Source organism: Macrobrachium rosenbergii, chromosome 29 (genome assembly GCF_040412425.1).
Source record: "Macrobrachium rosenbergii isolate ZJJX-2024 chromosome 29, ASM4041242v1, whole genome shotgun sequence".
Classification (NCBI taxonomy): Eukaryota; Metazoa; Arthropoda; class Malacostraca; order Decapoda; family Palaemonidae; genus Macrobrachium; species Macrobrachium rosenbergii.
In genome coordinates, this window is record NC_089769.1 from 9291642 (window position 1) to 9315990 (window position 24349).

The 24349-nt window shown below is 35.1% G+C and overlaps 1 protein-coding gene across 24 annotated transcripts in view; it reads right to left on the bottom strand.

Moving 5' to 3' along the window:
• FoxP (forkhead box P) overlaps positions 1-24349 on the bottom strand; it is a 1520060-nt gene that overhangs the window by 25183 nt on the left and 1470528 nt on the right. For 9 of the 24 annotated variants that reach the window (XM_067130992.1, XM_067130990.1, XM_067130985.1 and 6 more), the window contains 6 exons: positions 23367-23528; positions 2617-2746; positions 2295-2409; positions 1856-2011; positions 1087-1232; positions 463-566 (listed from right to left, as the gene is read on the bottom strand). In XM_067130992.1, the coding sequence (XP_066987093.1) occupies positions 463-566; positions 1087-1232; positions 1856-2011; positions 2295-2409; positions 2617-2746; positions 23367-23528 (813 nt within the window). Of the gene's footprint in view, positions 1-89; positions 153-462; positions 567-1086; positions 1233-1855; positions 2012-2294; positions 2410-2616; positions 2747-23366; positions 23529-24349 lie in introns of all 24 variants that reach the window. The other 15 variants (XM_067130981.1, XM_067130975.1, XM_067130974.1 and 12 more) reach the window with 4 other exon arrangements.

Below are 24349 nucleotides of genomic sequence, written 5' to 3' on the forward strand. Positions count from 1 at the left end.
TATTATACTAATCTCTCAATAATATATGCTGTCAAATTATCACATTTGCAAAGATTATTATCTATTTAATGAGTAAGATTTCTACTCACATGGAATATCATACAGAAAACTTGGTCCATGCTTCATTTCGTGAGATTGACCTAAGAGAACAACTACAATAATTCAGTGGAGATAAAAAAGTTCTCTAAAATTAAAATAAAAAATGTTCCCTTCTTGCCAAAGCTTTATTATCACCTAATAAATTTTTCATTTAATGCAGTAAAAGAATATAAAATATTAAATACAATATGCTCTCTTTAGTGCTCCTGGATGCTTTGTTAAGAGAGAGGGAGAGAGAGAGAGAGCACTGTACACACCAAGGGAGTCAGATCTGCGAAACAGGATCAAAGGGAGGGAAAAAAAAAAAAAGGCAAATTGGATATGTCATCAGGAGAGGCAACAGTTAAGGATATGAAAAATTACCTGGAGTAAGAAGAGCAGCCTTATCTGTAAGGCGTCTTCTTAGAGGACCACAACTTGTAGGTGTTGGTGGCTGAAGGATTGGAGGGGGTCTAGATCCAATTGCACTGCAACAGAGGAAGAAAATTTAGTCTACATCAATTCATGATACATTAGGTTATTACCTGTTGACAGGTAAGTCTGTTTTATCATTTCTAGTTGTTACTACTACATTTACTTGTAGTAAAACCTTTCAGACATAATAAATAATGCAAGTTTTTTGTATCCCTCCAAATCTGAAATAACCACTAAGTTTCTTGCACATAAATCCATTATATATGATATTAAAAATTTATCTTTTAGAGACAGTAAAAAGGAAACGTATGATACACATGAACTTCATAAATCACTCTTCCTAACCACAATACTGGTCATCACAGTAAGGCAATTGTTCATATAGATTTTTCAAGATATTTCTATTAACAACATTAACATGACAGCCAATGCATTACTGTATTACCCACAATACGAGCAATAACTGTTGCAGGCTAGGTCTGCAAAACAGACAACTCACAATACTGTACTGTATTATCAATATTGCGACAATCTAGCAATCATAACAAAACACTACAAACAATAAAATCTTACCCGAATAAGGAAACGGGTGGCATCTGTGCCATAGGCGAATGAGGCAGACCTAAGGGATTTGCACCTAATGCCCCACCACCTAACAGTCCAGCACCAAGAGGGAGTTTTGGCAGGATACCACCAGGACTCTGTGAACGAGAAGGATACTGCATATTATGTGCAATGTGAACTTTATAAAATTTTAAAGACACTATACAATATTTCCATCTATCTGCTTGAAAATTTTATCTGTTGTTTGCCTAAAAAAATTTTCCTACTAAAGGGAACTGAAAAAACTTCTTAAGACACCAAATTATGCCTTTTATAATTTCCCTTCACTTACTACCTATGCCACCTTGTAGAGAGTACTGTACTGTCTTTATTCCATCTTACATGGAAATCTTTAGGCAGAACTGAGTGTATTCCTCCAGCCCAAATGCACTGCTTTTCACCCTTTGTCTATCATCTGTTCCATCTGGTCTCTCTATACTGCAGTTCTAGCTCTTTCCACTTTTGTATTGCTCCAGTATTAAATTAGTTTGGAAAAAATTCTCAGGGCCAACTGTATGAGTCACGAAATGTAATAAAGTAATATTGCATAGTTAAACTACCGTACTATGGATCGTGTACTTTTCCCAACGGCTGACAACACTCCACTTCGCACTAGCCTTCAAAGATTACTCCTGATGTTAAACCCCAATATCAAAATTTTGGAACAATATATATATAAAATTTGACACGATGAATGTTAAATGTAACTCTAGTTTGAAAGATATGAGAAAATCCTTACTTGTGATGGAGGTTCAAGAGGTTTAGGCTGAGGGGGAGGAGGTTCTGGGGTTGAGACTCTAGGTGGTGGATGATGAGATGTCTGTTGTTGCTGCTGCTGTTGTTGCTGTTGCTGCTGTTGGTGCTGCTTGTTCATATGCAGGTGGTTCATCATTGCCTGTCATGATGGATAGATATTTTTCAACTTTTAAAATTTCATTATGAATATGTATCTTAAGTGTGAGAAACACATTGACTCATTTCTCCTTCAATTTTACCCTCTCAATTACATTTCCCTCATTTTTTGATAATGTATTCCCCCAATCTGAGAAATGACAGTTATATAAGTACCATTTAATGTATATTTTTCAAAATACAAAAAAATTTCCATCTAGTCTGATGTTATCTACAATTCAACAGAAATTTATAGATGACCTTTAACAAAAGTTTGGAGAATTTACCTGTAATCTGTCTCTTTCTTTGGTGAGCTGTCGTTCTAATTGACTGACTACCTGCATCTGTACACGTGCCTGTGCTGTTGAGCGATCATCCAAAGTGTGTTCCGTGTTTAAATGTCTGCAGAATGAACATAAAAATACTCAATTATTTCTTTATTACAAAAATTTTTACAAACTGAAAAAAATAGCTGCAAATTTACAGAAACGACAGTAAAACACACACTAAAGGGCTTCCAGTATTCTTGTTATCTATTTTCTTGAAAGAAATATGAAAGTATAAATAAATTACTAAACATCTCAGAGCACAGCAAGTTTTAAAACTAACTTGTGGAAGGCATGAATGTCTTCACAAATGGCTTCACAGCCCGGCCACTTGCAAACTCCATGGCCATACAGAGGGTGACCTCTTCGACTTGGGAGCTCTTCCTCTTCTCCTAAGCCATTCATCTCACGACCTGGTAAATAAATACAAAAAAAGGGTCCATGATCCATACAAAACTGTAGGGCAGGCTACTATTCAAAACAGAAAAATAATAATGTACCTATACTAATTATAAGTAGTTTCTTTATCACCTGGTACATCTTTATTTGTCTGAATTTCCTGCTCATATTGTTCATTAGCAAAATAGTCTTTCATCGAGAATCAATTAATTGCTCCAGTTTTATTTCATGTTTTTTCAACAAAACCTCTCTACTATCTTATTTTCTACTAAGAATATGTTGTTAATATCCCACAGAACATAACTACACTACTTTCAAAGTCTGGCAACAAAGTAACTTCTACAAATCGTCAAGTGCTTCAGTCAACATTAGTATACTCAAGCCGTCAAAAATGATGGCAAAGTTTGAATAATTTTTCAGTTACATCTTACATATATAGGAAGTACGTCACATACACAGTTTAAATTTATGCTTCCCTTTGTCGCGATTCCGTGCTATAAATGAAAACATTTAATTACAGGTACAACTTTATTATGTACCTGTCATAAGCGGTAAAAAATATATCATTGGGCAAAAATTTATCAAAGTTTTGCATGGTTAAAAAATCTATCCATCATTATTATCTGATTTTTTTAGAAGTGTATCCCAGGCATTTTTAAATTCTGCTAGCTCAAACTCATCACTTTAACCTTCATTTTCATTTTTTCTTTATAAACACACTACAGTAAATTAAAACAGTCCTGCTTCAAACGATACCAAAAGAAATATATCGACGTGCAAGTTCTCTTCTAAGAACCACAAAATTGTTTTCTTCACATTTTAATGGCCAACATTGACATAAATAGCATAAAACTGCAAATCCCTGGAAAGACAATTCATCCTAATAGGCAAAAGTATAGAAATATTTGTGTTAACTACTACTCCTTACTTTAATAATTATCAATTCTGTTATCTTGTTTCTTTTTAACATGTTGCGACTAAGGTAAATTACTCTTTAAAATTAAACCAAAATAAGTTTCCTTGCATCAAGACTATATACCTTTACACCGAGTGTTCAAAGTGCAAATGTTTTCCCTGCGAGATAAATGTACTGTATTTGGGTGTTAAACCGGAAAAATGGACATTGTTTTAATTAGCAGAATTACCATTACTGATAGCATCTTCAAACCCAGAGAAGCACAAGCAGAAATCAAGTTTTTTTCATTATACGCCCATCACAGATAGAAGTATTGACAAGGAAATAACTCTATATAAACAGAAATTCTTTGATAAATTTTATTCGAAATAATGAGGAACTACAAAGAAGTTTCGTGTAAAAATTCCTTTAGAGATAATTAGGAGTATAAAAGTCTGTAGTTCCATCACAGACTAGTAAACTCTAGAATTTCACTAAAGTATTTAGACAACTATTACTCACTATTTTCTATATTTATATGCATATTATATAATATTATATAATTATATATATATATATATATATATATATATATATATATATATATATATATATATATATATATATATATATATATATATATATATATATATATACATATACACACACACACATCATAAGAGAGTCAGAGAGGGGAGGGATGGAAAAAATATTATTTACAGAGTACAAAATAGGTAATAATATCCATGTGAACGGAAGAATGAAGACCGTGTCACCCTAGTCGAGCTAACTTTCCCAAGGAGAGCTCTTACAAACAAACACCCTAAAGTAGTACCATCTATAACAAACAGGAAGAGGCGCACAGAAAGAATAAAACTAAACAACAGATATTCCGTTTCCTTTCCTCTTCCATTTCACCCCCAAAAACAACTTTTAACACTTTTATCTGTTGTTTCCTTTCTTCTTTTCTTTACACCTTCCTTATCTCTCCTTTATTTCATAACATCAGTGCTCTAAGCACCGACCGGGCAAAAAAAAAGTTCAGGAAAGACGGTGGCTGATCCGCTGGGGGAAACTGTGACGGACCCAAGCTTCAAGAAGTTGTAGCGGCACTGAGAATCCAGCTTTGTGACGTCTCTGTGCTCTATGAAGAGGTAGCAACATTGGGAATCCTTCTTTTAACTTCTCCTTGCTCTATAAAATGGCAGCATTGGGAATCCAGCGTGATAACATCCCCATGCTCTAAGGTTGATAGCAAAACTGGATCACCCGCTCTCTATATGTTCTGTAAAATGATAGTATCATTGGGAAATCCAGCTCTGTAATATCCCCATGCTCTGTAAAGTGATGGCAGCTCTGGGAATCCAGCTCTGTAATATCCCCCATGCTCTGTAAAGTGATGGCAGCTTTGGGAATCCAGCTCTGTAATATCCCCATGCTCTGCAAAGTGATGGCAGCTCTGGGAATCCAGCTCTGTAATATCCCCATGCTCTGTAAAGTGATGGCAGCTCTGGGAACCCAGCTCTGTTACATCCACACACTCTTATAAGGTGACGGCCACATGGGAACTCCATCTAGAGTCCCCATGTTCTATAAAGCAACAGCAGCACTGGGAATCCAGCTTTGTAACATTCCAATTATCTATAAGATGATATGCAGTTTTTGGATACCAGCTTTGCAACATTGTGTTCTTTACTGGGAATCCAGTTCTCTAACGTCCCCAGGCTTTTCAAGCGATAGCTGCAGCTGTCTCGTGGTCTATACAGCATCAAATTCAGTACACCCGATTTAGCAGAGGGATAATGCATTGCTCATGTGCTCCTCCCATTTGAGGCTGTTCTCTCCACGCTCTAGATTTTTATCAACTCCCGGATGATTACCACAGAGATACAACTACAAGAATACACATTTTTCTCGATTTTATATATATATATATATATATATATATATATATATATATATATATATATATATATATATATATATATATATATATATATATATATATATAATATATATATATATAAAAAGGCATGTCCACGAGAGAAAAACCGTAGGTAAAAGCATGTGCTAATTATAGTATATCACTAACAGTCTCACTTATAATGTATGATTCTTTTCGTCTGAAAAGTCCCGGTGCACTATTTTTCATTCAATTTAACAAGGAACTGCTTAAAACAAAACTCTCACTGGGATTTCCCAAGACCATTAGACTAATAACTGCTTAACTTTTACGAGTAGAAACCACAGACTCCCTTGAGGTCAGCAGCAATTAATCATTTCATTTATTTCAGGCCTCCTCAACCTACCACGACATTTTTTACGCGTTTTTACTAAATATTTACTTCTTGTAGAATTTCCAAACAATAAACAAATTGAATTATTAAACAAAAGTTATGAACTGTCAATTTATCAAAATATATTGAATTTCTTGTTTTTACCAAACTGGCGGGTTTTGTAATTAAAGCGAAACAGATCCACGACCTACACGAATACACCTGCATGACACTTGCACAAATGCGATGTTGTTATCTCTTCATGCTGAGGCCGACAGGAGGGGCAACTTCGGTTAGAAATGAATGCAGAAAACGTAAGGAAGGAAAATAGAATTGAAATATTCAATGTCTCGTCGGCTACATGAAAATAATAAAAATCGACCACAAACCATACACAATAGCAGGCAATTGTTTACAAGAACTTTTAGAGACCACACCTATTTTACCTAAGTATAAGGAAAATGCTTTTAATCGCTCAAAAAATTTTACGCTCTAAAAAGCACCGAGTGAGTGACGTTATCGTCTCTTCTTGTGACCATCTGACCCGCACCGCCGGCTTGCGTGCAACACCGATCGTGAACTACATTTCAATGTAATCTATCTGGGGCCAACGAATATCTACAATATGTTAGGCCTGTGGCATCCAACTATGCTGCTACAACATGGAGGCAACAAACCATCTCACAACTTACCATATCTATCCATGTGAACAGACAGTTCACACACAGTATGTTAAGATACATACGCAAACGAAATAGGTTCTATTTTATTCACGTTTCTAGATTATTCCATTGAATTCTTAAAGCATCAAAAATCACTGCGGATTACGCTGAATGACTCAGATTTGCGAACAGGAGAAAACGGGAGATCAAAATCACTGGTATTAGCCGCCAGTTTCGGAGGTCGCAAGACATTATCTAACTCCCCACAATAAGTGACCTGGGAAGGTTGGAAACAATTCTCGGCGCACAGAATATACATCCTTATAAATAACTGCAAATTTAACTTGCGGGTGCATCAGTAAGCCGAGGGCAAATAACTATTTCCGTGAGCAGTTGCAACAGCACTGATGCAGATTTCAATGCTGAAACCGAAGAGGAACGATAAAAAAAAACACAAATGCCTGTAAATCTTATTTTACCATGAAAACTTTCTGAAAGTGCATGAAACAATATCAACGTGATATACATTTATAAACAAATTTAAAATCAACGTGATATTTATTTATAAAGAAATTTAACGCAAATGTTAATATAATAGTCATTCGTTAAGCATATTAATCACGTTATAATTTCATCGATATTTTCTTGTAGGCGATGCTTATTAAAATCAACGGCAAAAGAATGCATATTCAACAGCTGACGTCACACTTCAGAAGTAATTGAAATTGACTGTCGTTGTACTGCAAGTATGACTAAAATACATTTTTAAGACAGTAACTGGTGCTTAAAACGCCTAAAAACTTTTGGATTTCTTTATAACAAGCGAACACAGAAACTAACATTATTCAATCACTTGAGATAATTTAGAACCACATTATAAAAAATGCTGATGCTCAAAGTAAAATTGTACTACAGAATAAATAGAGTTCACTTTAAATTCAAATAACAAATGGGGATTTACCTAAACTGAACCCTTGACAATAACAATCACTGCAAAGACTAAAACTTCATAACTATTACTGTGGCCTCCCTGTGTGCGTGGGTGGTAGGCCGAAATATCAGTCTCCAGCTTGTTTTGACCTATACCACTTTTCAGATTCTTTGTTTGAAACCTTTTCATACCTTGGGTGAAGTTAGGTGGTGCCTATTGCGAACGGTTTTTTTTCACTTCCTCAGTTAGAAGGGAAAAGGTTTGCCGAATTCTTTAAAGATTTGCACCAGAACACAAAATTTGGTATGACACGTGCTTGTCATCTTTGTAGTCATATTTTCTGTTTCGAAATCAATCTCTTCCATAAATTTCCTAGAAAATTACTTCTTTACCGCTACCCGTACCTTTGTATTATTATCATTATTATAATCAACAATGTGCATATGTATGGTAAAAGGTATACCCGCCATTAACAAATAAATCGTTTTGCAAGCTTTGACGGTAGGGAATGACAGTAAGCGACGTAAGGAAGTACCTGAGAGATGAACACAAACATACGAATAAATAAAAACAAATAAACGAGGAGATTTTTCATATATATATATATATATATATATATATATATATATATATATATATATATATATATATATATATATATATATATATATATATATATATATATATATATATATATATATATATATATATATATATCCTATGCAAAAACTTTATGAGCTATTGTGGCACCCTGGCCCTGTGATTAATGCCTGAACAAACTTAACTCAAAACTACATGTTTCCCTATCTATCTATCTATCTATCTATCTATCTATCTATCTATCTATCTATCTATCTATCTATCTATATATATATATATATATATATATATATATATATATATATATATATATATATATATATTCCTATCAAAAACTCTGAACCCCTACTGGCCCCATCCTGGCCCAGGGCCATGGTTCAAACTTGTACCTCCAAGTCTATTGGTTCCGAAGAGGAATTTTAGAGGAACCACTTATTTTCACTATTTCTTCATTTTGAAGGAGCGTGGCCCCTCATTTGGACAAACACGAATCCCCCTTTACCGCAAAATGCTTTGGGCCAACTTGGTGGAAACTGATCATGCGGTTCTTCAAAATAAGTCGACAAAATGAACTGTTTACGTCGCACATACACTCAGACAGACACGTAGGACAACCATTAAAAAAAAAGGTAAACCACAGGCAAAAATTTTTAAAAATCGATGGGGTCGTTTTATTGCATTCATTATTTAAACCGTCACTTGCGCAACTTAAAACACAATTTGACCAAAATTCCTCGCGAGAAAGCCTTTTCTCCGACGATCCACTTGCAAAAACGCAGCTTTATACAAAAACTGTACATCCTCTTCATTTAATCTCATTAATGCCACACAGACGACCATGATATCAAATGACTTGTGTAAGTAGGACACTTCTTCAGGTATCTCTGAGGAACTTGCGTGTGGAACTTCGATGACAGAGAAGTTTAGTTTACCGTGCCATTTATTGATCTCAACACTTGTCTTTCTTTACCTCTAAATTCAACGTCCACAAATTCAATTGTACGTCAGTGTACTCTATTTCCCCCAACGGAGGTCGCTTAGTGCCACGATTAAATTCAAATGTACAAACAACAAAGTCACGACATTAAATAGAAAAAGAAAGGATTTACTTGTCCGAAAAAACTCCTCCAAGTTCTGGAGCTGATGAGCCAAAATCCCTCCTTAATGACCGCATTTTATCAAACGCTATCAGTGCCTCGATACAGAGTGCATGACTTGGTATTCTAAAGCACGCACCAAACCCTGCACCTGCTATATGTACAAAAATAACACGAATGAGACAAGTGTCGCTGTTCACCGAAAAATGTTGCCCATAAGACTTACAGAGTCCTATGAATTGATTTTGTTTAAGGCTCGTGCAAACGTCTTAGACAGAATGTTCGCTCATACAGAATACATATATAAACGCACAATTACAATGTAGTGAAATATATTTAAACGCGTACTTCACGCAAGCAATAATAAAACAACGAGTTGGCATGAGTGCGTGCGCTACCGAACACACTCATGCACACATTATTATTATTATTATTATCATTTCAGAAGATGAAACTTATTCACATCGAACAAGCACACCAAAGGGGTCATTGACTTGAAATTCAAGCTTCCAAAGAATGTTGGTTTCAAACTCCTACCGCAGACCCCACACTGGTAGCTGATCATGATACAAAGCCACTGATTTTTCATCGCCCTGGGTGAGACGCGAACCGGCGACATCTGAATGGCATTCCACAACACTAACCACTATACCAGCAGACCAGCAATATATATACTGTATGTATGTATATATAGATATATTATATATATATATATATATAATCAACACACACAATTACGTGTGGAACAGAAATTTCTGACTCACATCTGGCTCGAATCCAGTTTCCAACTTCTTTTATACTTGTGTGGCCTGGTTGGCAGCGGTCTCGTCTTTTAATTGAAAGACCTGGGTTCGATCCTGATGTGAGTCAGATATATATATATATATATATATATATATATATATATATATATATATATATATATATATATATATATATATATACACACATATATATATATATATATATATATATATATATATATATATATATATATATATATATATATATATAATGTATATTCTCAGAGAAAAGAAAGTTTATAAATACTACTTAACAATCTTAACAATTCCCGAAAGCATGTTAATGCCCGATATCTACATTCTGCGGCATTTTTTAAGTAACGTTAAATTATTTTAAGCGATATTAAGCCATTCTTCAAAAGGTAAGTCATATAACTATTAGATTTATATGCTACTAGGTAAGGAAGGAAAGTTGTACACAATGCACATGCGTTTGGTATCCCAACTGTAGTATTTGAACGTATTAATCTCATCCATTAATTCTTTTTCTATCATATATAAAACACACACTTTATATATACATATATATATATATATATATATATATATACACAGTATATATACATACATACATACATTATATATATATATATATATATATATATATATATATATATATATATATATAAAAATTTTTTAAAACCACATATAACTTCTTACAGAGCCACAGGAATTAGGAACTGGAATTTATATTGTCTCCTATTGCATTCCGGAAGTGCCCGCCTTACCGAATCCTGAAATAAACTTTACATGAACGTAAGTTCAACATCTGTCTGGTTCAGTTATTTTCTGTAATATATATATATATATATATATATATATATATATATATATATATATATATATATATATATATATATATATATATATATACGAGTATATATATATAACGAAATAACCGAACCAGACAAATGTTGAACTTACGTTCATGTAAAGTTTATTTCAGGATTCTGTAAGCCGGGCACTTCCGGAATGCAACACGAGACAATATAAATTCCACTTCCTAATTCCTGTCCCTCAAAAAAGTCATATGTTTTTTTTTCTTAAGTTATTAAAGCAGACTTTCATTAACAAAGAATTATGAATTTTGATAATGACATCGCCTTTAACCTAAAATGTCAGTTGAAAAATCGATGGCAACTACAAACGAAAATTTTATTTGATACAAGTCAGCTTGTGCAAAATTTTACAGCTTAAGTAAAATTCGGGGAAGCACAAATTAGTAGCTAAGGTAACACTCTCCTGAAATGACCGCTTTGGTTGACAGAACATAACGTTCTGTGATATATCATTATATCATTATTCACAGACTTTTTCAGCGTTTCACCTTGGAAGAAAAGTGATCTATCACTCTAAATTTAATTATGTTAATTGACTCATATTCTATCATTCTAAAAGGCCGCGATAAACCAACGTCGAAATACACGGCACTTCAAAACATTTGATTACAATTATAGACCACTATTCTAAGTAATCTAGTTGAAACCCACTAATTAATAATATTTACAATTAATGTATACAAGAACAAAACGAAAATAGAGAGAGAGAGAGAGAGAGAGAGAGAGAGAGAGAGAGAGAGAGAGAGAGAGAGAGAGAGAGAGAGAGAGAGAGATAGGCAGGCGGCCGTCTGGTATTACTAAAGCGAATATTTGTCTCGATTATGTTTTCAATAAGTCATAATCATAAAGATGAACTTCAATGGCGTTTCCATTAACCTCCTGATCATTTTTTTGTTGTTTCACTCTTAATGTAAATCATCACACGCACTCTCTACATACACACATTATATATATATATATATATATATATATATATATATATATATATATATTACTTGGTTTCTTGAAGATGGAGGCAGGCGCGCCTCAGAAAGCTTTGAAATAAAGAATTTCTTGCTGAACCTTCCGTATTATTGAGATCCTTAGTGAAAGTAATAACTTTATACAGTGAATCTGCGTTGTTTGTAGCAATACATATACATACATACATACATACATACACACACACACACACATATATATATATATACATATATATATTGTTTGTGAGTCTGTATACAGTTATATATTTAAAGCACTAATGAGCGTTACTGGCATCAGGATATCTTTCGTATTATTAAAATGTGTAAAACGGAGATTGGAGAAAAAAAAAAAAAAAACATAATTCCATTAACACGATTAATTTCCCATTTAAACCCAAAATTCCGCATTCCGGGACACAGACGAAATTTCCGGGTACATGATTATTATCTGCAAAAGGAGAAAAATACCTGCACCTTGGTTTATGCATAATTATGCCGAAAACGGCAACCTAGACGGTTCCACTGAAGTGAGGTTTGTTTATCAAAATCAGTAAAATATCTGGAATGATTAAAGGTAGTTTCTCTCTCTCTCTCTCTCTCTCGTGCGCTACAAGTGAATTTCCATAGCGTGGCTATTAAAACAAGTTCATTATATCTCAGCTTTTGAATCATCCCTTTCCGAGAATCGTAGTCGAGCGAAAGAACGGCTAATCGGTCAGCATTCCCGATATTTCGCAATCAGGCGAAAACAACACTGGCGTAACAACAAAGAAATCCCCAGTCCTACAAAATAAGCGTTCGTTTTACGAAGAACAACTAAGACGGCTACAACGAAAAACGACGATTCAACACACGCACAGACACACACACACACACACACACACAGCCAAGTACGACAACCGTCATCGCAGACAGAACGATGAGGGCAATAATAAATATCAAATACAAACAGGTGTTTTAGTCGAGGAGATGACCTAGCGCTGGCTTCAGCTTGGCTATCAGTTTCATGACGCTAACTCGTTACTTCGAACGTTTTTATTGTTTTCTGCCGATACGATGCACGCTCTCTCTCTCTCTCTCTCTCTCTCTCTCTCTCTCTCTCTCTCTCTCAGTTCATATATTGATTTCAATAATGAGGTGACAGTGGCGTTCTTTTTTGTTGCTCGTCATCACAACAACAAATGGTCTTTTATTCTTCAAATTTTTTTTTCTCGTTCTGGAATCACAACGACGGCTCTGCCGATCTACTGTCCGCACTATCATTCATTTGCTTGCTCATTAGCCTCGATAACCTGTTCTTTCGTCTCTCTTTCTGCCAATCTTTCTCTCCCTCTCACATGCATTTAAAGCACAGTGCATAGCACTGAGACGAATCGATGAAACATCGAGAGAGAGAGAGAGAGAGAGAGAGAGAGAGAGAGAGAGAGAGAGAGAGAGTATACCAGTAACTTCAATTAGATTATACTTGTGTGCTTATGCTGCGATATATATAAATAGACACAAACTTGCATACAACCTTGTTTTTGTAAATCTTTAGATATACGAATGTACACATACATGTATACACTAGCGGATCCAGGGGGGCGGGGAACCGGGGCACATGGCCCCCCCCCCCATGAAAAATAATGACAATAATAATATTGAAGATTTAGATAACATAAATGAGAAATACAAAAATGGGAAACAAAAATCTATTACAGAAATAATAATAAAATTGAGAAAGAAAAAATATATGTAGTGTGTATAATATGAAAGTTGGTGCCCCACGAAATTTTTCTGGATTTGCTAGTGCACGTATATATATATACAGTATATATATACATATATATACATACATATATAATTTATATTATTATATATATATATAATATAGTATAAATTATATATATATATATATATATATATATATATATAATATAGTATAAATTATATATATATATATATATATATATATATATATATATATATATATATATATATATATATATATATATATATATATATATATATATATATATATATATATATATATATATATATATATATATATATATATATATATATATATCACGTGACTCGTAAGCGTTCGAAGCAGCTGCCCCAATACATTACACTATTAAGAGTAGGAGTAACAAAAGGCTCGATTGGAAGGTTATCGACATTTCGAAAGAAGAAAACATGTGGCATATTCAGTAAGACCACAATACACAATAAACACGCAATGCACCACACAAAACTATAAATAACAATAACGGCAGTTCGAAACATAGCTGAAATGAAAATGAATCTAATCGACTCAGAGTGCATTAACTTTTGCCTCGGTAAAAAATCATATGCATCATATCACTTCAGTCCTAATTATCACGATGTTTAGGTTAGTTCTTGATTATTAACTAATTTGCCATTCATGGAATAAAGAAGTTGGAATTAATGGGAAAAAAATGATGCATATACATTATATAAATTTATATATACATACAAAAATATATGTATATATATACATTATATACATATATATATGTATGTATATTTTTCAGTCTTCTTCTTTGCATGGCAGAAATTGCTGGCTCAGTTCAGACTCCATTCATATCAAGCCACGCATATCGTTTGATATCCACTTCATTATACCTTGGGAATAACTTACACATTCCCGAGGTATAGTAAAGTGGATTTAAACGATATGCGTGGCCTAATATTTTCTAATATCAAAACGTCTCCGTGCATGTGAGATTTATATATACATACATAGCTATATGATTATATATATATATATATATATATATATATATATATATATATATATATAAATATATAATGGAACATGCATAAGCAACAAGTCTCCATATTTGCACCTATGTTTGAACAAAAGGTAAATGGAGAAAGAATTACACTGAAATTTATACCGCGTTAAAAACTCCATGAAGATATACATTAAACTACTCGCGATACCCAACAAAGGGTTTTTAGCCTTCATTGCAAAAACCAGGATTTCTAAATCACTGCGAGATAGACAACGAGTTATCATTAATTCTTTAAATTCCATTACTAAGAAACGAATGCTTTCATACATAACTGACAGCCCGGGCACATTTCAATCTTGCAAAATTCAATAATGAAAACCCAACTGCAATTTTGCTTATTTCAGTGAAGCTTAATGTTAATTTTCTTTGCGTTTTCGTGATGGCAATCGAGGGAAATAATTTACATAAAGAAGAGGTAATTGCAGAAATAGTGTAGTTTTACGCTCGTCGTTTGATAATGAAAACTTTACATTTACACCATGAAATATTACATCTTAAGCTTAATACATCTAAAGTGTTTAGGTACGACTGCAATACACATTATATACATACATATATATATATATATATATTATATATATATAAATTCACTGAATACATTGCATAAATGACTCAAGTTTCCTAAATCAGCATCTCTCAAATTATCATCTTCAAACATTTGCGTACGAAAAACTGCAGTCCATTAGTTCTTATAAGAAGAAGAAGAAAAAAAAAAAAAAGATTGAGGAAATGCAGTTAGACTAAACGCACAATCAGAGAACTTTATCTAAAAGAAAAGGTACGCGCTATGTTTTTAGTTCTTCCGCGATCCGATTTGTAGAGACCTCTTTGCGGGTTCGATCAAAGAGTCGTTCATTTCGAAAGCGAAGACATCTGAGGGCGCGTGCATTGTTTAGAAGAGTATCCATTTAAATTCCTGTACTCGTCGTTTTCGGCGCCACATCTTCTATGCGGTAAGAATCACATCAAGAAAATACGACAAAGCTCATTTTCACAGGTCTGGAATTTGAAATTACGACCAATAATAATTACATAAATAATTTTCTAACACCTCGCAAATAGGAAAACTCAAATAAATTAAAAAAAGGAGAAGAAGAGAGCGTGAAGAAAAAGGGTCACTGTCACCGCCCCTTGCTACGAGGAGGCGGGCTCGCCACCGCTTCTCCGGGCAGATGCTGCCCTCTACCGGCTTGCAGGCTAAACTGCATTTCTCGCGCGAAAACATTTCCCGGTAATTGCAATACATTGTACATTGCCCCTGTTGTTGTGACATTGTGGTGGGAAAAGTGAGAAGAATCTACGATGGATCAGTCAGACGATTAAAATCTACTTAATATATTGCAAAGATACTTCACAACCAGCACGTATGACTTTGATACTTAAACATGGCAAACAACTCCCGCAGAGTTCAACAAAAGTGATTTGAGCGTGTACCGTTCAAACTATTCTTACCAATCAGTCCCTAAGCAAACCCCTATCTCTTTCCAACTGGTGTCTGTGGAAACAGAAAAAAAACCTCTGAAACGATTTATAAAAGACAATCAATAAACTTGCGAGGGCACAAGTTGCGAGACACGGCAATGAAGACTACAAGAACCGGTTATGGAAAGCAATTCAGTTTAGTTTCAGTTAACACGAAGACTGCTTCCTTCTTTTTTAAACTTTGGAATCCATGCGCTTATTCATATAATTTCATTTATAATATATAACATAAAACCTCTTCGTTCCACGTTTCAGCAACTCGAAAAAACTGACATGAGGAAGGAATCTATACTGACACGTATCTTACGATAATGACAGTTGCGTGTTGGCCATCAAGTATCATCCCACAAACTACACAGAGACAATTTACACATAACAACCGGTGAATGTTGCTGGTCTATCTTAACGAGGGTAGTGACGACAAACCCAAGTAGGCCAGTGTCTAATATAAATAAATGGAGTAATATAAAATAAATGTGGTAATATAAACGCCATGAGGACTCAATAAAAACAGCTCTCGTTACCCGGATAAAACTCCAGGTAAACTCCAAAACAGTCTTACGTTGAAATGTAAGCTAAAGACGTGGTTAAAAAAAAAAAAGTGCACTCAGAATACCACGCAGAAGTTGGGCAGAAAAATAACTTATCGCCAAGGCAAGTTAAAAATAAGAGAGCCTTCTAACTCTGGCGCTGGTGAATTCTTTCTAAAATCATGAGCTCACACACAATCGATTGCTCGAGAGGAAGGAACGGTGAGAAGAGAAACAAAAGAGCCCTTAATAATGATTGGCTAAATATATTCCCCGATCGTCTGATTACCACAACATTGTTCTAGTATGATACAGAAATCTTTACTTTCCTCAATGACTTCTGAATCGTTGCTACCTACAAGAGGAGGTCAGTAACATTTCCTGTCACTTTTACCTCACCTCTTCGCTCGATGGCCCAGTCTGATTTGGTCAGCTATAAAACGTAACGCAACTTTTCTGTCTTACTCTAACTGAAGTGAACAAGATAACGTTATTCAGGCCATGTCTCAGGAGAGAATGATAATTGTAGTAGGAGGAAAATAATGGTCCAAGAATAAAGCACCATACCGTCTATCCAAAAAGGGAATTGAAAAGAGGACGGAAAAGGAGTAAAGAAATAAATATCTCGGTTAATTCGCATATAAAACACACCTCACAGTTACGTTAAATTGGTTTTGAAGAGCGCTATGCAATACATAACCTAATTCTACTGAACAATGAAATTGAAATTATAATCGAAATATGAACTATATATATATATATATATATATATATATATATATATATATATATATATATATATATATATATATATATATATATATATATATATATATATATATATATATATATATATATATATATATATATATATATATATATATATACACACACACACACACACACACACACACACATACATACATACATATATATAAAGCACAGATATTTATGTAATAGTACAGGGCTTCCAAACGCTCAATTGCTTACCTAACAGCTTACCTACCCAGCACTTTAATGTACAAGCAAAAAAGTAAAAGAACTTAGTGAATATGTAAAACAGTACAGGGATCACAGAACCTAAAACTTTGATAAACAATCTTCAAACTGCACCTTGTTTCGCTTTGCGCTTTTTATACATATATTCAAAATAACTACGGTGACAATTTGCAAAGGAGATTAAGAGAAAGGAGGGGAAAGGCTGTTACGAAAGCGAAGGTTGAAGGTACATTTGAATCCTCAACTGAATTCACACGAACCCAACCAGGAAGGAAGGACGGTGTCGGGACCTATTGTGCTCAACCCAGAGTAGCGAGAGAGAGAGAGAGAGAGAGAGAGAGAGAGAGAGAGAGAGAGAGAGAGAGAGAGAGAGAGTTGTTTACAATATTACGACATAGCAATAACAAATAGCATAAAAGCCTGGCCGGTTGTTGCTAGCGAAGTCGTATTCACGGAATCGCAACTGTACCAAACAAGAGATCTGGCGTTCCGAGAGAAGAGTTAATAAAAGGAAAGAAATAAAAATCTGCCCTTTTTTCCACTTTCCGTCTGACAACACCACCACCAAACACTTGTATGACGGAAGTGAGCCCAGAGGGACACTGTTTACATCATCACCATCATCTTATTTACAAAAAAAGGAGGGTGTTTTCCACTGGAAAGGGGGAGGAGAAAGACAGGTTGAAATAAAAAAAATAGAAACTAAATTTAAAAGCAAACTGCTTTCCGTTCGGGAAGACATGGGTCTTTTTTACACGCACTTTGGCACACATGACTATGTTGCTGATGGGAAAAAGGTCTTAACATAGACATCGTCACTTTAAAAATCCAGTTAAATTTATGCCGTCGACTGTTTCCGTGTTTGCCGATCGGCGGAGACAAAAAACCAGCCGTCATACTTTAAGCGAAGCCCCATTACGTAACTTGTATTAGAAACTAAGTAGATTAATTGACTGAACGTAATACCAAAAAGCTTGCTTGCCCTCAAAGCGCTCCATATGAACAACATAAGGAAATTACAGCGATCGTTAAACTGGTACCTAAACTGACGATATATGTTTATCTACATAACATACTTGCATACGTGATTAAGACGCAGTGTGCTGCTTCCTGCATAAAATATTCGTTCATAAAAATATCTGAGCGGTTGGGATAACAATAATAATAATACCGAGTTTAAAAAAAAATGACTCACTGACCTCAAGTGACAAAAATCTTATAGGCCATTCGCCCAAGCTAAAACACACACGAGCGGCCTGGCTATACCGAAGTTACTTGAACATTGCCGAAAAAAAAACTTCCGGTCACAATAACAAGTTACGTGTTTTGCGTCGCTGCGACCAAAACAAAGCTTGCGGGAGGCACACAGCGACACCCGGCCAGTCGTCCAAGCCGTATAACCCCGAATGTCTAAAGGGATTTTTGAACAGATTCGATAATAAATGCTGGGGTCTATTCGGTTCTACCCATCCTAAGATGCCGTTACAAACGAAACATTATGTTGCTTTTAGATGTCTTAAACGTGTCCCTACCTACGTAAATGAAATAAAGGATATTCAGAATCCTCTGATTGGGATATTGATAAACCAATCGTTACGTGAGCACACACGCACATATGTGTGTGTGTGTGCATATATATATGTATGTGTGTATGTATGTATAAATACATATATATATATATATACAGAGAGAGAGAGAGAGAGAGAGAGAGAGAGAGAGAGAGAGAGAGAGAGAGAGCGGCATAAAAACCTGTAAAACTTTTGGAAGGTGATTAGATAACCAGATGGGCAGGCATCTTCCAAATAGACCGGCCAGTGTAACAATTCGCAACGTCTCGTGTAAGGACCTGGGTAAAGGTCATTCGTTTCAATTTTACAGAATACATTCAATGTATTCTGTAGAAATGAAACAAATTCCAATGCAAGGTGACTTCTTCAATAAATGTCATTCGTTGAATTCGTGTGCCTGTATAAGTAAGTTTAAACGAAACAAGACGTAAAGATCGGTAAAACAATAGTACTGAAATGCTGACAACCGATTAAACACCACCACCAAAGTAACCTATTTCATCATTTCAAACGATGAACACTTGCAAAGTGCCATAAAAGTAGTGGACGCATTTGTTTTAAGAGGGGAATGTCATACACGATAAGCTAACGTAAGAGTTACATGATTACTTTACTCCTAAAATAACCTTAGCTATAAATGTTGCGACCACTGTGCCTTGAAGACGACAGTAATAATATAATAATAATGACGATTATTTTATTTCACAACAGCGGGGGATTTCTCTTTCTACATCATACTCAACTCTGAAAACTGCAGCAACTTCATTAAGCCTTATCGCTCATGGCTACCGCAAACGTTATGAAGAGCAAATCTTTCGCAACCTACAAACATACGCACACACACATATATACACATCTATACATTCATACACACATATAATATATATATATAATGTTACAAACTTAGCACTTAACTATCATTAGGAGATCGACTGATTTGAATTCAAAATGCGTAACCTGAATTCTGCAGGAATATGTACGGTCGAAATCAATTTAGATCTCTCTTGACAACTTAGAGCAAAGTCAACCGTTTACCTCCTCGGTATCAAACACAAAAGTACTGGTCGTGACAAATCTTCTTATTATATATAATTCCCTGGGGTGTGGGTTACTTCCAAGTTGCGAGTGAATTCGATATTCAGGGGTATTTGTGGCTTAATGTTTGAGAGTATAAAAAAGTCACGTGTGAATTTGTGGAAAAAATATATATATATATATACATATATATATATATACGTGTATAGAAGATAAACGAAGATGCAAATGGAAGAAAAACTGATGAGGCAGTTGATATGGACTGCTTGTGTCATATATGTGGCAAAAGAATTGACGGGAAGGAAATGCGAAGATTCGTCAAGAAATGATATTGGCTAAGCGGAAAGAAGGGAGGACAATAGGCTGGTGAGAAGATGAATCCGAAATGTTAAGGAGGAGGAGGAGGAGGAGGAGGAGGAGGAGGAGGAGGAGGAGGAGGAGGAGGAGGAAGAGGAGGATCTAGGAAGCCCTGGACAAATAGCGTGAAAAATGCAGCGAAAGGGAAGGGCCTTAAAACCTACGAAGCTTGACAGAAGACGACAGTAGTCTAAGTATGAATGTGGCGCTGACCATTGTCTTGCTTTTTCTCTTGAGCCACCCTGTGGCAGCGGAGGGAGGCTTCCACGGAATGTTGAAAACTTATTATACATATACATACATTATATATGCATATATATACACATATATACGCACATCACACACACACACACACACACATATGTATACACACACACACACACACACATATATATATATATATATATATATATATATATATATATATATATATATATATATATATATATATATATATATATATATATATATATATATATATATATATATATACATATATAATATCGTAAGCCGGTTTAACAACTGTGACCGGGGTGATAAAAGGGTTTCTTAGCAACATTTATCATTATATTCAATGCGGAGACGATAAAAGTGCAGCGTTTATCAAAGAGCATTACACTGAATTCAAACATATGACCTTTAACAAAGCGTCATAATTATTGACCAGTTATTGACACAATAATGCGCTTCTGCATATTTCACGACAAAAACAACAGCAAAGTTTATTTCCATTGTACTGTCCAAAAACAGCTTCCCGGACTCCGGAAGGAATTCGCCTGCGTGAAGGTTGGACAGACCCCCCCACCCCACCCCCCCAACACAAATGTACCCATCATGACTGGCGATGAATTTTCATAATTTCATAAAGAAATGGTATTATGTCCCACACAAGGTCGCTGCAATGAAAAACAAAAGTCCTCATGCCGCACCAATTATTCCATAACACCAATATTAGCCGACATCAAAAGACAATGTTTCAAGTCGAGCAGCGATATGGTTATTTTAAGACGAAATAAGATATTTTATAAACCCAATAAAATGACAGATAATACCCAAATATTTAATTATGGTCGCATTGTAATCTGATCAACTCTTCAACTTCATGGTCATTATCTACAGTGTTCAAAATAATAGAGACACGTGTCGTTTCATAACTAATGGTTTTAACACGCATATAAATAAAACTCAGAACATTTCGAGAGTTTAACGTTACGATTCTGTCGATATCTATTTCCTCTTTATCGACTTCAACTACTCTGTCAAGATACTTTTCACGACAGACACAAATTCTATGTATATACATTACATAAATAAGTTTGTCTCAATGCATAAAAGTAGGTATAAGCACAATATGGATACATAGTCATACTTCACGTACTGTACATATATGCGAATTTACATGTATCTTTAAAGTCTTTTTTGTTACTCGTCTGGTTCTCAACGAGTCTTTTAATAAGAGGTTGTTAATGCCATGCCCTTTTCCGCAGCACGTTGCGAAACACCTAAGCCGACTAACTACCAGGTGCATAACGAACAAATTTGGTCAACCTTTGTACGACGGCCCTTGACGGAGCACACTCATCTGTCCGTCCGAACACAAACGCACACATACACTAACACACAATAAATTTTCTATTCATCTCTCATTTAGTGTACATTAACACGTACAATAAATTTTCTAACAAGGTGGGGATTTAATTTTCTATTCATCTCTCATTTAGTGTTTATTAACATGTACAATAAAATTTACCTCGCCCCAACTTGCAGGGAATTCACGCTAACAATCACGTTTCCGTTTGACAGATAACGAAAAACGTTATTTTCCGCTGGTCGTGCGGAATGACGAAACATCCTTCGTCTACCCGTCCAAAGGTCACTTTTTTTTTTTTTGTTTCTGTTTAAAGGAAGACTTCGAGATGGGTTGGTTCACATTCATAATTTCTCAGAGCAACTTACAATAAGAGATTTTTAATATATTAATTCGCCTGTAAGGGGTACAGATTTGTTTTCTTGGAAACAAAATCGCCGGATAAGTCGTTTTATCATTAGGGCAGGGAATACTTTTTATATCATTCCCCATAAAAACCGAACTTTTTAACGGCACTACATGCTGTATGTATAATTATAGTGTTATGCACATACATATTACCTGAATTTTTACAGGCATGAAAAATGCATTCTAAGTATGAGAGAGAGAGAGAGAGAGAGAGAGAGAGAGAGAGAGAGAGAGAGAGAGAGAGAGAGAGAGAGAGAGAGAAGGGTACGGTATAAATGTAAACATTAATCTGAATGAGAAGTTAATTTGGCACAGTGTCAAAAGAGAGAGCGGGGAGTGAACGGCAGGCCATGGAATGTGTCGCGGTCACAAACGCTAACAAAATTTGGATGCCACAATATCTTTAGTGGGTTCACCGGTATTTTCGTTTTCACTCGAATGAAGATTAATCGCAAAACATAAGAAAGTGAGTCGCCTTGAACATGTTCAAGTAGCGACGAGCAGAAAAATTGTACCCTAAATTCCCTTCCTTGAACAACAACTAATAATAATAATAATAATAATAATAATAATAATAATAATAATAATAATAATAATAATAATGAAAGGAAAGACACATCTCCACCCATTTCCACTTCCAGCCCTTCCCATCTTCGTCTATGGCCATTAAAAGGTCGATTTTCGATCCCCCTCCTAATCACGGGGACTACAGCTAATTACCCAATCACAAAAGTATCAGGAGGACTGTTAGCAAGAGTAATATGGCGTGTACATGCGTAAATGCATCAGTGGCTCGCTTACCGTTGGAAGAGGGAGGCGGCATGGGTTTTTGATCCCTTTCGTTGTTGTTATTATTGTTGTTGTTGTTGTTGTTATTGTTGTGGTGGTGAGGGGAAGGCGTTTCCGACCTCTCCCCTCTATCCTTCCAGGCGCTGGGGTCCACCGGCCCGCCGGGAGGGGATCCTGTCGATCACAAGAAAAAGGAATCACAGGTTGTCATTTTTTACAAAATTAAAATATTTCAGAGCAAGTTCACAACAACGGGGTGTATAGCCAGCTGGTTACCTTTCAAAGATTTATAATAGAGGTTCTTTAAAAAAAATTGAAAATAGAAATCCCAACCAATTTACATCAAGTCTGCGACTAATATATGATTTCTTAGTTACAAATTACCAGAGCACACACTCTATACATACAAGAAGTACATTTCCCATCATTTTATAGGTGAAATCTTTAATATCACATATATATAATTAAAATTCAACAAGCTGCACAGTGAATTTTTCAGATTAGGCACAAGAGTGTCAAGTTCTATACGTTACAAATCAAAAGCTATAAACCCCTACACAATACAATGAAAAATGCGTTGGTTTCATCATCGTAGTGTTTCACTTTAACTTCACGCGGGAAACATTCCGTAGTAGCTAACAAAGACTGGAAACCACTTACGAAAAAAATCCTATCATTTCTCTAACACAGCACTTAGGCGATAGAATGCATCCTGCTTTGATAACACGTATTTTCCCACAAAATTCCACATACAATATAAAAAGTATAGGCAAAAATTCGTCTTGATATCAGTGCTGCAACCTACTTTCCATACACAGCAAGACCTCATGTAATTGAAAAACACTGTTCTTGAGATAGAAGCGTCCCACCTGGGTCTTTAATACCATCGTTTGCAGGCTGCAAGACGACGAATCAAGCTTAGATAACAGGTGTATTTCCTACCAGTTGCTTTAACGACAGAACAGTATCTAGAGGGCACATTACTCAATCTGCTG